This window comes from Dendrobates tinctorius, unplaced genomic scaffold, assembly GCF_039654945.1.
Source record: "Dendrobates tinctorius isolate UK_male_01 unplaced genomic scaffold, ASM3965494v1 ptg000094l, whole genome shotgun sequence".
Classification (NCBI taxonomy): domain Eukaryota; kingdom Metazoa; phylum Chordata; class Amphibia; order Anura; family Dendrobatidae; genus Dendrobates; species Dendrobates tinctorius.
This window is the reverse complement of record NW_027361762.1, coordinates 2,934,562-2,953,656: the sequence shown is the minus strand read 5'-3', so window position 1 is coordinate 2,953,656 and position 19,095 is coordinate 2,934,562. Positions and strand designations below refer to the sequence as shown.

Here is a 19,095-nt window from a genome sequence, read left to right as displayed (position 1 = left end):
TGTTTGAACTTCTTCTGGGCTTTGGAGATGTTTCCCTGCACCTCCCTACAGAGGTTTTTTAACTGCTGTATCATCCCCTCGGCACCAGGGCAGTACGAGGCAATAGATCAGAAAACCAGAGCGGGCAATAGATGGTACAATAGGGGCAAACGGTAACAGAGTAACGATAGCCAAGCCAGGAGGTCAGAACCGGAGAAGACAATAGTAACAAAACATGAGACAGAGAACAGAGTGAGGGGACAGACCGGGTCATACACGGGAAGCAAACAAGCAATGCAGTATACACACACACCAGAAGTCAGACACACAGCCAGAACAACAGTATAGCAGACAGGGAATCCTAGTCTAGAGTGAGTATAAATACCCCTCTCAGATCCAAAGGGAGTCAAGCAAAAGTTAACCCTGCGAGAACAGGACATTAACCATGTCCTATATCACGACACTCTGTCTCTCTCCCGGTCTGTGTCCTGTCCTGACCGCTACCCAGGCTGCACTGAGGAAAGCGTGCGCACCTTTCCCTCTCTCGGCCCGGCTTCCTTCCTGTACCAGGCCCATTTTCTGTCCCCGGGGAACCAGCTGTGCTGCTCCATGGTTCCGGGCACTTAGCAGAGGAGGCAACCTTCCCCTGGCTCTTCCTGCACTTCACCCCCTTACATGTGGACTGTGCTATTCCTCCCCGGCCTATGTGTGTTGAGCTACGTTTAGCTCTGATATCGTTAGAGACTGCACTTCATCCCGCGTAACAGATCCAGGACCTAGGACCCCGGACAAGATGTCGAGGCCTCACCACTACAGCTGGAACTCAGAGAACCTACAGCTTCAGGACGACACTGGATTTATCACCATTTGCATCGTGGAATCTACAGTCAGGAAGCCGTTGGACTGATAAGTTAACCCTTAAGAACTGTTGCTACTGTATAACCATTCTATTACCACTCTTGCCCTTATCCGCCATTTGTACCCCACCATTTGTGTTACCTCTGTTAAACCCTTTTCTCCCTGTGTGGCGTATACCCCCATCCCCCATTCAGTAAACTAATAATGTTAACTCTTGTTCTGCCTCCTGTCCGTTTCTGCACCAGCAACCTGCTCACATCTACATCAGACAAAACAGGTATTCTATGAAAACAACACCAAGCATCCCAGTAAGTGATACATCTCTGTAATCAGGCTCCCTGTTGCAATTTTTAAAGAATACCTGTTTTGTCTGATGTAAATGTTGCAGAGCTAAGACTTCTGCTCTGCGTATAACCCTGCCCATGCCCCTGATTGGCAGCCTCCTGTGTATATTGTACATTGTCAGAAAGCTACCAATCAGTGGAGAGGGTTGCTTTATACAGAAAGGCTGGACTTCTCTGCACTTGGAATGTAGTCCGGCAATGATAAAACACTGATTGTATTGAAATGACAACACACAGTCTAATAAGTGACACATCCCTGTAATCAGGCTTGCATATCCTATATTATGCTGCTGGTAGATTAAATAGCAAAAAGCTGCTGACAGATTCCCTTTAAGATGTTAATAAGTGAGACATGCTCATAAAATGGCCCCTTGCTGGGGAACAACAGACTGTTCCAAGACCTGAGGGAGTCAACATCATAAGAAATAATATGGACTGTGACATGTTCTGAGTTGCTGGCCAGTAGGCTCATTAGTCTCTGATAGAGCGTTATGTGATTAGTGATCACACAATCAAAGACTTATTTACTCTGTGAAGCACTTGCTGTCATGCATCTGGGTTCGAAACCCTGAGCCTGTGCTTTGTGGTCGGCATCTCTGTTTGCCAAGCCACAGCAGATACATCTTTTTCTGGGTGTTTAGTTTCTGTTGTCCTTGCTGCAGTCTTCTTAGGGTAACATATGTATTAATTAACATATTTGTCTGCCCTATCACCTTTATATACTTCCCCCCCCGCTGGTATTTCCTGCTAGTAATAGTCTCAATTGGATGTCCTGCCATACTGCTATAGTTTAAGCCTATCAGTGATAGCTAGGGTTATATCTTTTCTATTTATATATTTCTTCATCTTCCACCCATCGTCTGTTTCTTGCTGAGAAGTAGGCGGTTTATTTTCTAACAGTGCACACTTAAAGGGGTATGCTGATATCCAAGATCCTATCATAATATGTAGTAGGTGTAATAATAATAATGATATTAGCAAATATCTCCAATTAGAAATGTAGTATTGTTCTTCTGATTTGCTATGTCTCTTTCTTTTTCCCCATGTGCAGGCTTGCAGGCCCTTAGGCATCCGTGGTTATGTCCAGTGATAAAGTGACAGCCAGTTGCTACTCATCATAACCATGGATACCTAAGGTCTTGCAATGCCTGCACATTAGGAAAGAGATATAGTGAATAAAAGAAACTATACTACATTGTAATTGGAGATATTTGCTAATACTATCATTATTACACCTACTACATATTGGGATAGGATCTTGGAGATAGGAATACCTCTTTAATTGTTTATTTTGTATTTCATGTTTTATTTTACCCACCCTGGGAACCTTTTATACTTGTATTTCAGCACACTTTCCCTTCTGTAGGTAATTCGCACTCTGCTCTGCCCTCCAGTTCTTTAGGATGAAGGTGAAGTGCTCGATGGCCTGTCAGGCAGCGATGGTCTGAGTTGTCATCATTTAGTCTGTGGGTAGGGCTATCTCAGGTCATGCAATAACCACTAGGTACTACAGGGTCAGGCTCTCTATGTCTGTACAGCAATTGGCATGGTCTATTGCAGTTTTTATTGTGATAGTTTTTTTCTCTATTTAATTTCTATACAATCATAACTATAGCTTTGTTTTGTACGAAGCTAATACAGCTGGTTGTGGCATGTATAGAACCTAACCCAAAGACTTCACTGAGTGCCAACATCTATTTAGTAGAAAGCCATCCCGGGAGCTAACTGATCTCTAAGTTATCACAGTAGCTATATTGCCCCATTAATGTATAACACTTACATGTAAGATATGATCACTAATACAAAGAAGACTTTCCTTACCTGCAGAAAATGGGATAAATGCCTCTCGTTTTACAAACTTTTCATTCTCATCAAGGAAATGTTTTGGGTAAAATTGTAAAGGTTTCTCCCAGATTTGGTGATCTTTGAGCACAGAGGACAGGTTGGTGATGATATTGGTGCCCTGTTTGAAATATATATATATATATATGAAAAAAAAATTTTGGGCACAGTCAGCTCACCGCTTTGAAGAAAACCAGGAGTAAGTCTAGCCTGTGGTAGCAGTTTGCACGGAAAATGGATTGGGATAGTTCCTTGCATGTAAAAGAAATAGTATGGTCTCTCCAGCGATCAGTCCAATGGTGGGCTAAAATATGACTTTATTTTTCCATTAAAAAGGTTCCATGTTTCTTCAGTAACATGTTTGCAAATAGCCAATCCCTTCCTCCAGGTACAAGTGAGGAATGAATCAAAACCGGGACTGATCGCTGGAGAAACCATACTATTTCATATATATATATATATATATATATATATATATATATATATATATATATATGCGCTACTGTGTAATATATGGTATTGCTACAACACCACAATTGTAAGCAGCACAACATTTCAGCTTTTTCAACAAAATGTTTTGTGTTCAGAGTTTAATGTCACAATTGTCGGTGCAGACACTGGATGTTCCCCTTGTATTTGTGGCAATACATAAAAGTATTACCCATCGATTTTACCTTTGGAATAAAGTAACCTTTTATCTCCATATCTCGGTAGGTCATATGAGGAAAAGCCAAGGGGGCAATATCTCCATATCGTTGTACTTCATGGATCACAGCATTAGTATATGGCATTTGTAGAACATCTCCCATTGTCGGTTTCCGCGCCCTCCCAATTACTCGATCAATTTCTTCCTGTACTTTGGCTGAACACAAATGAGCATTACTATAGGAATATTTATCCATACCTTAGTACACGATGAATACACCTTACTATGTGATTACTACACCATACTGTGTGTTTATACTCACATTGTACATCTGGGTAGAGGATCATAAACATCAGTGCCCACCTCAGGGTGGTACTTGTAGTTTCTGACCCAGCGACAAATAAATCATATGTTGTCATGAGCAGGTTTGCTTCATTGAAACTACTGGAACCATCTTCTTTCACCTAGAAGAAACCAGTTTTAGACATGTGATATTTGGATTCTGACTTTGGACCATGGGGAAACAGCATTGAGCCTCCTATATGAGCAGTAGTTGGCACAATACACTTCATACACTATGTACGGACAAGCAGTATGTCATCATTCATTTAAAGAGAATAGGACAGCTGATCCATACTGCCTGCTCCGCGGGCAGCATGTATCAGACATTGGCTGCATAATTTCATCCATGCATATTTAACTCAATCACTGCAGCATTTCAGATAGAAACATAGTTTAATAGCTGTATGCAAGTGACACTGTCGCACTAGTAGATTTAAAGGACAGGAGGCTACAGGAGGGTTACACACTGTAGGAAATAAGTGCAGCGACCAGCTGGAACTGTCAATTTTCTGTGGTGACAGATACTTAGTGAAGCAATTTCACTATATTATGCAGAGTAATTTATGATCAAAGAATTATGAGACTAAATAGTCAATCCCAATTTGTACAATCCAGGAAAAAGCATGGAATAATAGGAAAAATGCCTATGAAGTCATTAGAAGTCCATCAATCATTGGAACTGAACTGAATACCTGTCAGGAGGATGTCGGTCACACAAACTGGATGAATCAAACACATGTGCAAAGTATTTGTTAGGGACCTACGTTTAAGTAGCGGTGGTTCCTGCTCAAATGTAGATTCCTAATATAGAGTGCAATGTGCGTCATCCATTGTCTGCCCCCTGCGTGCTGTCATCTGCAGTGGATCCTTTGTACAATTTGGGATTGACTACTTTGTGTCATTATAATTCTTTGATCATATATACTATATGTATAAGTTACTCTGCACAATATATTGTGATCGCTTCTCTACCTAAGTACCTTTATCTGTCGCCATGGTCACTGCACTTATTTGCTACAGTGTGTAACCCTCCTCTAACCTTCTATCCTTTAAATCTACTAGCGTGACTGTATCAATTGTATACATAATTATCTCCATTATGGGCTTTTTTACACAGGACCCACGTTCTGTCCGCAGCTACTAGACTTGCCTCCTCACTATCCACAGGGCGCTAGTGTATATATACCATTAACTGTTTATAGTGTAATAGTCGCCAGGGACCAACCTGCACTGATGACTAGTTGAAAAGGCCGGTACCAAGTGGCTTCTCCCCACCAGCTGCCTTTGACTGACAGGTCTCTCCCTATACAGTGCCTTGACAAAGTATTCAAACCCCATGCACTTTTCCACATTTTTTCACGTTACACCCACAAACCTAAATGTATTGTATTGGCATTTTATGTAATATAACACAAAGTCGCAAGTATTTGAGAAGTGGAAAGGAAATGATACATGGTTATCTAGTTATTTTAAAAATATAAATATGAAAATTGTGATATGTGTTTGTATTCAGCTCCCCTGAGCTAATAGTTTGTAGGTCCACCTTTCACTGCAATTACTGCTACAAGTCTTTTGGGGTATGTCTCTACCAGCTTTCCCCATCTAGAGACTGAAATTTTGCCAATTCTTCTGTTTGAAATTGCTTGAGTTTAGTGAGGTTACATGGAGGCGCCTGTGAACAGCAAGACTTGGAGCATCTAATGTGATGCGCCACTTCTGGAGTGGCTGAGAGCTTTTATTTTTAGGCTAGGAAGGGCCCAATAATCGGGGAGCTTTCCAGTCGGATAATATCAGCTCACATCTGTATGCTTTATCTTTGCTTGTTTCAAAAAATAGGGGATACCCCAAAAATTAGGAGAGTAATTTGTAAATTTATTGTACTTGGCTGGTTCCTTTGAGATGCATGTGTAAAAATCAGATGTCTTACAGATATCTGGACAGAGTACCGTCCAATTCTTCTCTCGCATCCATAGACTTGTGATGTTGAGTCTCATCCGACATACAGCGTCAGATTGGAGCACCTAGGTCCCACCAAAGAAAATCATTCTTGTAGCCCCCTGAGAGAAAAATTAGCCCCCTCCCAAGCATATAATGTAGCCCCCCTCATAGGGTATAATGCAACCCCCCTCCGCCTCCATCATTGCCTTCTCACCCACCACCCCTATCTTTGGCCATTCCACCACCTCCATCATTGCCTCCTCCCCCACCACCATTGCCATTCCACTACAACATCATTGCTTTCTCTTCTCCCCAACCACCCCCATCATTACCCATTCCAACACCTCCATCACTGCCTCCCCCTCACCACAACCATCATTGCCTAATCCCCCACCACCAACATTGCCTTCTCCCCCACCACCCCCATCACCCTCATCATTGCCAATCTCCAATACACACACTCACAGCACCGCACCACTCTCTCTCACACACACAAAGCACCGCACCACATATGCATGTACACATGCAGGCAGACAGACACACACAGCACCACTCACATCTCCGCACGTTCCCCACAGCCGCGCCCCGCAACATCTTCGTCGCTAGCAACTTTCTCTCTGAAACACCGTGCTGAATGATGACGTCAGTCACCTGTGCTGTATCAGACAGGAAGCGCCGGGAAGGAAGCAGGATGGCATTGGATCTCTGCAGCTCCGCTCCACTCAGGGATAGCCACCCACCTCCGGGGCCCCAATGCATTCTTACCGGCTTTTTACATACGATCAGTGTTAGCCTCAAGGCAATGGAAGAATTGGTTCCAGCTGCGTATAAAATCCTTTTCGTCTTTATTGAAAAAACTTATTAAAATGCACAAATAGCTTATGCGCTCTCCACAGGTGCCATAACAGACAGAGGCTACGCGTTTCGACCTTGTCGGTCTTTAACCAAGCCATACTAGTACATATACAGCTTATCTCTATATAGAAAATTATAACTAATCACAACACAATACTATATCACATGATAGATAAACAGGTCCTATACAAAATTTAAAAGCATTAACCATGATTAGTGTTGAGCATTCCGATACCGCAAGTATCGGGTATCGGCCGATACTTGCTGTATCGGAATTCCGATACCGACTTCCGATAGTTTTTCAATATCGGAATTCGGCATCGGAATCGGAAGTTCAAAGTTGATTGACAGCCTGACGTCATCATGATGCGCGGTGTGTGCGCATCATGATGCGCCGTCATTTCGGGCCTTCCGGGGGTCTCTGCCGGCCTGCCGGGGGGCTGTGTGGACTGCCCGGGGTCTGTACCGGCCTGCCGGGGGGCTGTGCCGGCCTGCCGGTGGTCTGTGCACCCTGTGGGGGTCTGTACCGGCCTGCCGGGGGGCTGTGCCGGCCTGCCGGTGGTCTGTGCACCCTGTGGGGGTCTGTACCGGCCTGCCGGGGGGCTGTGCCGGCCTGCCGGTGGTCTGTGCACCCTGTGGGGGTCTGTACCGGCCTGCCGGGGGGCTGTGCCGGCCTGCCGGGGGGCTGTGCTGATGTCCGGGGGTCTGTGCAAGCATCGTCCGATGGGACTACAAGTCCCATCTGGCGATGCCTGCTACCATGACAGTGATTGACACATTAGCCAATGATGGGACAGTAGTAGTCCCATCATCCGGCTAATGTGTTAAATGTTAAAAAAAAAAATACTATATACATACTACATACATACTACATGCATGCTACATACATACTACATGCATGCTACATACATACTACATGCTACATACATACTACATGCTACATACATACTACATATATACTACATGCATGCTACATACATACTACATGCTACATACATACTACATATATACTACATGCATGATACATACATACTACATGCTACATACATACTACATGCTACATACATACTACATATATACTACATACATACTACATACATGCTACATACATGCTACATACATACTACATACATACTACATACATACTACATACATACTACATGCTACATACATACTACATACATACTACATGCTACATACATACTACATATATACTACATGCATGCTACATACTTACTACATGCTACATACATACTACATATATACTACATACATACTACATACATGCTACATACATACTGCATGCTACATACATACTACATACATACTACATACATACTACATACATACTACCTGCATGCTACATACATAATACATACATACATACTACATGCATGCTACATACATACTACATGCATGCTACATGCATGCTACATACATACTACATGCTACATACATACCACATACATACTACATACATACTACATGCTACATATATACCACATACATACTACATACATACTGCATGCTACATGCATGCTACATACATACTACATACATACTACATGCTACATACATACCACATATATACTACATACATACAATACATTCATACAATACATACATAGACATACAGTACATATAACATAGAGTAACATACTTACCAATACTTGTCACATTGTTCCCCGAAGCCATTGTCTTTTCCGGAATAAATATTAACATAACAAACCACAAAAATACTCACCCACGATCCGAAGCAGTCCACGAGTGTGTCCCACGACGATCTTGGGTAGAGAACTGCAGCATCAGATGATGCTGCCGTTCTCTACGGGCTGCAGGAATCCAATGACGGAAGGTAGGTATCCTTCCGCACTGTATTCCTCCGCCACTTAAAAAAAAAAAAGTCCCTAGTCTCACTTTATGCCATTGCTGCGTGGGAAATTCCCACACAGCAATGGCATAAAGTGAGACTAGGGACTTTTTTTTTTTTTTAAGTGGCGGAGGAATACAGTGCGGAAGGATACCTACCTTCCGTCATTGGATTCCTGCAGCCCGTAGAGAACGGCAGCATCAGCTGATGCTGCAGTTCTCTACCCAAGATCGTCGTGGGACACACTCGTGGACTGCTTCGGATCGTGGGTGAGTATTTTTGTGGTTTGTTATGTTAATATTTATTCCGGAAAAGACAATGGCTTCGGGGAACAATGTGACAAGTATTGGTAAGTATGTTACTCTATGTTATATGTACTGTATGTCTATGTATGTTTTGTATGAATGTATTGTATGTATGTAGTATATATGTGGTATGTATGTAGCATGTAGTATGTATGTAGTATGTATGTAGCATGCATGTAGCATGCAGTATGTATGTAGCATGCATGTAGTATATATGTAGTATGTATGTAGCATGCATGTAGTATATATGTAGTATGTATGTAGCATGTAGCATGTATGTAGTATGTATGTGGTATGTATGTAGCATGTAGTATGTATGTAGCATGCATGTAGTATATATGTAGTATGTATGTAGCATGTAGTATGTATGTAGTATGTATGTGGTATGTATGTAGCATGTAGTATGTATGTAGCATGCATGTAGCATGCATGTAGTATGTATGTAGCATGCATGTAGTATGTATGTAGTATGTATGTAGTATGTATGTAGCATGCATGTAGCATGCATGTAGCATGTATGTAGTATGTATGTAGTATGTATGTAGCATGCAGTATGTATGTAGCATGTATGTAGCATGTATGTAGTATGTATGTAGTATATATGTAGTATGTATGTAGCATGTAGTATGTATGTAGCATGTAGTATGTATGTAGCATGCATGTAGTATATATGTAGTATGTATGTAGCATGTAGTATGTATGTAGCATGTAGTATGTATGTAGCATGCATGTAGTATGTATGTAGCATGTAGTATGTATGTAGCATGCATGTAGTATGTATGTAGTATGTATGTAGTATTTTTTTTTTTTTTTTTTTTTTTAACATTTAACACATTAGCCGGATGATGGGACTACTACTGTCCCATCATTGGCTAATGTGTCAATCACTGTCATGGTAGCAGGCATCGCCCGATGGGACTTGTAGTCCCATCGGACGATGCCTGCACAGACCCCCGAAGCCTGCACAGACCACCGGCAGGCCGGCACAGACCCCCGGAGCCTGCACAGACCACCGGCAGGCCGGCACAGCCCCCCGGCAGGCCGGCACAGCCCACCGGAGCCTGCACAGACCACCGGCAGGCCGGCACAGCCCCCCGGCAGGCCGGCACAGCCCCCCGGAGCCTGCACAGACCACCGGCAGGCCGGCACAGCCCCCCGGCAGGCCGGCACAGACCACCGGAGCCTGCACAGACCCCCAGGCAGGCCGGCACAGCCCCCCGAAAGGCCCGTACAGACCCCAGAGAGGCTGTACAAGGCAAAAACAGGGTTTTTCTTATTCCGATACCGGAAGTCCCATAGACTTGAATGGGACTTCCGGTATCGGAATCGGCGATACCGATACTTTTTTTAAAGATCGGCTGATCCATTCCGATCCGATACTTTGAAGTATCGGACGGTATCGCTCAACTCTAACCATGATATTTAAGGTACAAAACAAACAGAAAAATGATTGAATAAAAAAATGAACAAAAAAAAATTAAATTAAAAAATGATGACTGAATGAGAAAAAAGAAAAAAAACATGGCAAATTAACAATAATGTAGCATTAAATCATTTCTTTTGTTGAGACCACCAGGGATTCTAGTGTTTAAGCGGCAGATCCAATAAGCTTCTCTGGTAAGGAGACGCCGTCTGGCATCCCCTCCCCGAAAAGGTATGGTGACACGTTCTATTCCCTGTACTCGAAACTGTGCTGTATTGCGAGCATGCAATACACCAATATCACCAAGATGTTCTCTAATTCGTGTTTTTAGTGTCCTAGAAGTACAACCTATATATGATAAATTACCAGCTTTGCAGTCTATTTTGTATACAACATTGGTCGAATTGCAATGAATATAATTTTTTATTTTAAAATTGACTGTATTTGAGAAATTTTTTGAAATAAATGCGCATTTGCACGTCTTACAATTATTAGACCCGCATTTAAAAAATCCAGTGCAGTTCAACCAATTTTTGGGGGATTTTTTATCCAGAAAAAATAAACTTGGAGATAATTTGTTCCCCAATGTCGGAGCCCTTTTTAATACCACATTAATACCGGGGGTTAAAATACTGGCGTAGTCTCTGTCTGTTATGGCACCTGTGGAGAGCGCATAAGCTATTTGTGCATTTTAATAAGTTTTTTCAATAAAGAAGAAAAAGATTTTATATGCAGCTGGAACCAATTCTTCCATTGCCTTGAGGCTAACACTGACCGTATGTAAAAAGCCGGTGAGGATGCATTGGGGCCCCGGAGGTGGGTGGCTATCCCTGAGTGGAGCGGAGCTGCAGAGATCCAATGCCATCCTGCTTCCTTCCCGGCGCTTCCTGTCTGATACAGCACAGCTGACTGACGTCATCATTCAGCACGGTGTTTCAGAGAGAAAGCTGCTAGCGATGAAGATGTTGCGGGGCGCGCCTGTGGGGAACGTGCGGAGATGTGAGTGGTGCTGTGAGTGTCTGTCTGCCTGCATGTGTACATGCATATTTGGTGCGGTGCTTTGTGTGTGTGAGAGAGAGTGGTGCAGTGCTGTGTGTGTGTATTGGAGATTGGCAATGATGAGGGTGATGGGGGTGGTGGGGGAGAAAGCAATGTTGGTGGTGGGGGATTAGGCAATGAAGGTTGTGGTGAGGGGGAGGCAGTGATGGAGGTGTTGGAATGGGTAATGATGGGGGTGGTTGGGGAGAAAGCAATGATGTTGTAGTGGAATGGCAATGGTGGTGGGGGAGGAGGCAATGATGGAGGTGGTGGAATGGCCAAAGATAGGGGTGGTGGGTGAGAAGGCAATGATGGAGGCGTATGTACTAGTATGGCTTGGTTAAAGACCGACAAGGTCGAAACACGTAGCCTCTGTCTGTTATAGCACCTGCGGAGAGAGCATAAGCTATTTGTGCATTTTAATACGTTTTTTCAATAAAGAAGAAAAGGATTTTATACGCAGCTGGAACTAATTCTTCCTTTGCCTTGTTCGTTTCCACGTTTGTCTGCACGGGGTTCCGAGGATCTGCGCAGGTGGCTGGTAAGCTGGCTTACTTTTCATTTTGTCTTCCATGAAGTGTTAGCCTCAGCCTGTAGCTAAAACTGCCCGTTATTAAGTAAAATAGTATTCACTCTTCCACGCCCATGGAGGTATGGGGAAGCGTGAATATTAAGCTCCCTTTAGCAGTGGAGACAGGATCTTGTCTCCAGCTGCTGCTCCGCTGGCACCGGGCCGGCCCCCCTGACTCAGGGGCTCCAGAGCAGCTGGGTGTGCCACTATAAGCGACACACCACTGGCTGGGGCCACAGGAGCAGTGGGGGCCCTAGGCAGCTGCTAGCCAGTATGCCAGCAGGTGTCAGTGCCTGGGCCCAACGGAGAATCCTCCGGTTATCCGGTGAGCCATTAAGACCCTGTACTCAGACACTCGCAGCATGCTGTGATTTTTTTCCTCACTCCAAATCCAACTGATAAAACATGCAGCTATGTACTGCCTCACTGAATAACATTGGTCAGAGAGCAATACAATTAGTTTTTTCTCGCATTGCACTAGTCCATTTTATATACTAGTGTGAGCGAGCGCTAACAATGGCAAAAGTGTTCATACCTTTTCCATCTCCACTAGATAGGCATCAATAAAATCTCGGGTGTAATTTGGATCCCAAGTTTCCCGATGCTCTGCGATCATTTCCTTTAGGAATGCGACCATCTCATACTCCGGTCCTATCACTCGGTCAGCAAGCCATGGGATGTGGTTGAGAAAAGGAATTTCATTTAGAATCTAAATCAAGAATTGTACATAGAATTATGATTAGCATCTACTAAATACAGTATATGACTGACTGTTTAGTGTGTTCATAATAGGGTGATTTGCTAATGGTCCATAAGGAAAGTGATTCTTTGCTATGACATTTGTAACTAAAGTGACAAAATAAAATGTACAAAAGTGTGAACCACTGTAACTACAGACAGTGCTGCACCTGCTGTGGAGAGGCAGTGAACCAGTGGATGGATGTCATATTCCCCCAACCAACATATTACATGATACACAATTTTACCCTACTTAAGGGGGCTGTACCTGAAATCTAAATATAGCCTGAATACCTCTTTACTTAAAGGGGGTTGTCCACTACCAGAGCAACCCCTTATTAAACAAAAGTTCAGCCCCAATAAAATAAACCTATACTCGCTTGTGTATTGCCAACTGTTCAGCAATAAAGGTTCGAATACAGCTTTAAAGAAGGCTACTACTTGGATATAACACAATTTTATTATACAATGATTAATTTAAATGATAAAACACCAAATTAATGGAATGGAATTAATTTCATGTGAATCATACAATTATTATGAATTATAGTACATAGAGAAATAAGCATCCATACTATACATTACCAAGCATTGTAACATCACTTCTCCACTGGAGGGACCACAGTGTCAGCGAGAAGGAAATACTCTGGTCTTGTCATCACAGAAACCGTGCACCCACGATACCTTCTGGAAATGTCCCTACCTCGCTGAACCGGGTCCACCTTTTTATACACAACACTCCCACATTACAACTGTGCAGTATGTTTAGTCTGCATCAGAATCTTGAATCTGCACAAGACTTCAAGGTCTGTTTGTTATAGCCTCTTAGTGTGTTTGCACCAACCAGAGATTTGTTTGCCATTAGTATGTCTCTTAACAATAGCACAATGCATCAGGGTTGTTTTGCTACTGATTATAACCCAGGCTCTGTTTGCCTCTGGTCAACTTGTCAAAGTTGTCTATCACTGTTCAAAGTTCAATATATGTTGCTTGCTACAAAGTTAACTCTTCATAGCATAGCATAACGCTCTAAGATGGTAACATATGGGCAGCATGACTTCCATAATCACCTATTCTGAAAACTGGATATCTATCGTAACCCAGGCACACATGCATACATTTCTCATGTGTATCACAATCGGTCCTTGATTATTGATGTCATGCATGACCATTGCTACATGAGACCATAACATTTTGGTCTCTCTTGTCAATCGAGAATCATACTATTATTGAACACAAGACTTCCTTGTTCAAGCAGCATAAATATTCATTATCTATACAGTTGTTATTCCTATTGTTTTTGTAATTTTCCTAGCACATGTGTAAGAATACACCACACAGAATTAGTTGGAAAGCTTCTTGCAGAATTCCCATCAACCAACCCCCAAGTGAAAGTATTTAGTACCTATCACTGATTGTCAACGCAAATATCACAGTGGTCACTTGTGTGCAAATCAGGATAATGAATCTTTGAAACACAGAGCTTCAAAGACCACAGAACAATTCCTTGTCTTATGGTATTGACACAGAGCAAACGCTTTGTGGCTAAGTATCAAAGTTCAGCATTAATGATACTACACCATAGTATATTGCAATATAGTGTTTGGATTCAAACAACCATATTTCATATTTGCCATACTTTCCACCCTTGGTCTAATGACCACACTATATCAAAGCATATAAACAATATATTACAATATGTAGGCAATAAGATATCCATATTTTTTATTAGCACCACAGCCTGCCTTGCCGGCTCTGTTCCAGCACTTGATGCCCGGTGCTCAATCAGCACTGGAGTCACTGTCTCCACCTTTGGACAAACTGAGCATGAAGCGGAAGTCTGGGCTACAGCTGATCCCTGGCTTCCTCTTCATGTTTATTTTGATGGGAGGCGGAGACAGTGACACCAGCGGTGATTGGATGCTAGGCATCACGTGTCATTTTACTGCATCACAGCCCAGGAACAGCAAGTGCAGACACCACTGGAACAGAGCTGGCACAGAAGCTTAGTATAGGTTTATTTATTTTATCAGGGCCACATATTTAATTTAGGAGGGGTTTGTCCTTGTAGTGAACAACTCCTTTAATGGTAATAGTAATAAAAATGTTTATGATCGTCATGATGATCATAATTAGATATGAGCAATGATTTGTGCCACCATGAGCATCTAATGCAGTCAATGCAGAGGCACCCTGGATTCTGAGAAGTGGAAGCTGGGCACAAGAGTGAAGACCGGCTACCATGGACTGTCACGTAGTTATAATAATTAAATAAATATATATATATATATATATATATATTATTTTTCATTTTTTATTTTTCATGTTTTATTTTTTATTCTTTATTATTATTTTTATTTATAATTTCAGCTTTGTTTTTCCAAGTTTTAGTTTTCATTATTATTTTTTTTTCCGTTTTATCTATTGTTCATGCCGTTTACTGTAGGGAACTTTGGCATCTTGACAGAAATGCCTAGCTCCCCCATACACATTTGGTCACTTTCTTTCATGATTGAACATGTATATCAGACTGTTGCCTTTCCAGCTTTGATTTCCTATGCCAGGTCCTACATAATCTCATCTCAATAGTAATAGATCTTTGCATTCCTCTAGATGTCAATCATGTAATTCATACACTCCCTATTGTGACGCAAGTCACAGCAGTAAATATTTATACTACTTATTGTAAAGGCCCTTTTACATTTAGCGATGCAGCAGCGATCCGACCAGCGATACGACCCGGTCAGGATCGCTGGTGCATTGCTAAATGATCGCTAGTGAGCTTCCACCCAGGAAGATCTCACAGCGATGCAGCAGTGGTGCAGCGGACGATACTTACCTTTCACACTCAGCGATCCAGACGTCCGCCCGCCCGCATCCAGCGTCGCTCGTCTCACACAGCAGGAAGCCAAGCAGGAAGCAGACGATGAGAAATGGAGCCGCCCGATCTCGCGCGATGAGCGACAGACAGCGGGGAGCCGGTCGGAGGTAAGTATCAGACATAGAGATATCGCTAGAAATATCGCTATAACGTCACAAAATCAGTGACGTTTTAGCGATATTGCTATGTGTAAAACCCCCTTAAGTAAAGGGAGGTCAAACAATCTGAGGTCAAGTCCAGGAAATGACGAAGTGCGACAAAAGGAAGTCAGAGACGAAGTCTAATACACGAGACGAGGTCAGGAAAGCCAGAGAGACAAAACAGTTACAGGGAGCAGGCATAAGTCAGGTCATAACAAGAAAAGGTCAGAGTCTGGAAAGTGAATCAAGACAAGCAGGGTCAGGCACAGAGCGCAGAGGGATCAATGTTCCACAGGCAACAGCGAGTGTACAATTGACATTGAGGGGAGGAACTAGCATGCTTAAATAGAATCCTGATTAAGGAAAATTAACACATGTGATTGCAGAACAGACCCAGCACAGACTGACAGCCCCGACACAAAGTAACAAAGACAGAAACAGACTGGAAATCGTGACAGTACCCCCACTTGAAGGAGGAGCCACTGGACCCCCAGGTTTCCCAGGAAACCTCCGAAGAAAGGCTTGGTCCAACCGATCAACCCTTACAGAATGAGCTGGAACCCAGGATCGTTCCTCAGGTCCATTCCCCTTTCCTATATAACAGGTACTGAAGGGAATTCCGGACCATTCGGGAATCAATGATCCTCTGTACCTCAAACTCCAAGACTCCCTCAATAGAAACCGGAGGAGGCGGGAGCAAAGACGACAGAACAGGGAGAATAAATTCCTTCAATAATGACTTGTGGAACACATTAGAAATATGGAAAGACTGAGGGAGCTTTAACCGGAAGGCAACTGGATTGACCACCTCCAGAATTTCATACGGACCAATGACTCTAGGACCCAACTTTAGTGACGGCAACTTCAACTTAATATTCTTAGAGGAAAGCCACACCTTATCTCCCATTTTGAAGGTGACCCCTGACAAGTGCCTCCTATCAGCCTTCCACTTCTTCCGATGCTGAGTCACCCCAATGTTCGTTTTATCCCACCTACAAACATCACCCAGCTCTTGAATGGTGACATCCACCCCAGGACGTTCAGAACTTGTCCTGGAGAACTCACCAAAATGTGGATGAAACCCATAATTGCAGTAAAAAGGTGAGGTCCCCGTGGACTGATTAACCCATCACACTAGAAAGAAATACGGACGAGTGAGAGGCGTAAAAACCACGCATTGCACACGGAGCAATGATTCTCTATGGGTCATCTCCCAACAGGCGTATATTTCTCGGGCGTATTTTACAGGCCAAGACAATCGCAGCATGCTACGATTGTCAACGTACTACGGCCGCAATACGCCAATGCAAGTCTATTGGTGTGCAAAAAATACAGATTACACACGGACCAGATGTGTGACTAGCGAGAAATACGCACCCGGTGTCCTTTAACAAAAGCCAGCAATTCATTTTGTGAGACAGTAAAATCACAATGACATGTTTAATAAAGAGTAGAAAGAATAGATATAGACACATATATATATATATATATATATATATATATATATATATGCATTCTATTTATATTTCATAGAGTTCTACAAAGCAGAATAGCCGCTAAATCAATTGCTGGCTTCTGTAAAATCAATACAAAACCCAACATGAAACATACAGTAAATCATTTCATTTCAAGTATTTTTTTTATATGTCCCTGACTAATAATTAGATTAGGGTTTGTGTGCAAAATTTGGTATATCTAGGTGTTAAATTAAGGGGTTAATTCGTTGTAAAAAAAATGCATGGGCTCCCGCGGTAAAATCGCAACCAGAGAGGTAAAGCATGTGATTGAGGGCAGATTTTAATAGCCTTTAGAGGGACCATTGTTTTTGCCCAAGGAACAATGTGCAAGTGATCATATTGAAATGGAAGGAGTATCATACCACTGCAAATCTACCAAGACCCGGCCTTCCCTCTAAACTTTCATCTCAAACAAGGAGAAGACTGATAAGAGATGCAGCCAAGAGGCCCATGATCACTCTGGGTGAACTGCAGAGATCTACAGCTGAGGTGGGACAGTCTGTCCATAGGACATCAATCAGTCGTACACTGCACAAATCTGGCCTTTAAGAAAGCCATTTCTCAAACATATCCATAAAAAGTGTCTTTTAAAGTTTGCAACAAGCCATCTGGGAGACACACCAAACAGGTGGAAGAAGGTGCCCTGGTCAGATGAAACCAAAAATCGAACTTTTTGGCAACAATGCCAAACGATATGTTTTGCGTAAAGGCAACACAGCTCATCACCCTGAACACACCATCCCCACTGTCAAACATGGTGGTGACAGCATCATGGTTTGGGCCTGCTTTTCTTCAGCAGGGACAGGGAAGATGGTTAAAATTGATGGGAAGATGGATGGAGCCAAATACAGGAACATTTTTGAAGAAAACTTGTTGGAGTCTGCAAAAGACCTGAGACTGGGACGGAGATTTGTCTTCCAACAAGACAATGATCCCACACATAAAGCTAAATCTATGGAATGGTTCACAAATAAATGTATCCAGGTGTTAGAATGGCCAAGTGAAAGTCCAGACCTGAATCCAATCGAGAATCTGTGGAAAGAGCTGAAAACTACTGTTCACAAATGATCGCCATCCAACCTCACTGAGCTCGAGCTGTTTGTCAATGAAGAATAGGCAAGAATTTCAGTCTCTCGATGTACAAAACTGATAGAAACGTACCTCAAGCGACTTGCAGCTGTAATCGCAGCAAAAGGTGGTGCAACAAAGTATTAAGTTAAAGGGGCCCAATAATATTGCACGCCCCACTTTTCAGCTTTTGTATTTCCACAAAAATTTAAAATAACCAATAAATTTCATTCAACTTCACAACTGTGTCCCACTTGTTGTTGATTCCTCACCAAAAATGTACATTTGGTATCTTTATGTTTGAAGCATGATATTTGGGAAAAGGTTGAAAAGTTCCAGGGGGCTGAATACTTTCGCAAGGCACTATATATGTATTGTATGTGTATATATCTATTCTTTCATTTGGGCTTTAACTGATCATTGGGATCCATTATATGTCCATTTTGCAAGCCTGCGAGAAAATCTCGGCATACGGATGCCATACGGATTACATACGGATGCTTACATGCGCAAAATACGCGGCCACACCTTGACAACGGATGACATACGGATCACTGTCCAGGGAACATTTCTGCGTATTACGACCGTACAATACGGTCCGTATTTTTATATGTTAAGTGTGACTCCAGCCTTAAAGGCAAACTCAGCTAGTGGAAGAAACAATGACCAATTCTCCTGTTGATCAGCGACAAAACATCTTATAATTTGCTCCAAAGACTGATTTTTCCTCTCTGTCTGCC

At 42.6% G+C, this 19,095-nt stretch overlaps 1 protein-coding gene across 1 annotated transcript in view; it reads right to left on the bottom strand.

The window, feature by feature from the left end:
- Positions 1 to 19,095, bottom strand: part of LOC141098685 (cytochrome P450 2D17-like) — a 225,095-nt gene that overhangs the window by 4,182 nt on the left and 201,818 nt on the right. Inside the window, exons 5-8 of the mRNA XM_073586649.1 lie at positions 12,547 to 12,720; positions 3,992 to 4,133; positions 3,698 to 3,885; positions 3,003 to 3,144 (exon numbers count right to left, since the gene is read on the bottom strand). Of these exons, the coding sequence (XP_073442750.1) occupies positions 3,003 to 3,144; positions 3,698 to 3,885; positions 3,992 to 4,133; positions 12,547 to 12,720 (646 nt within the window). The remainder of the gene's footprint in view (positions 1 to 3,002; positions 3,145 to 3,697; positions 3,886 to 3,991; positions 4,134 to 12,546; positions 12,721 to 19,095) is intronic.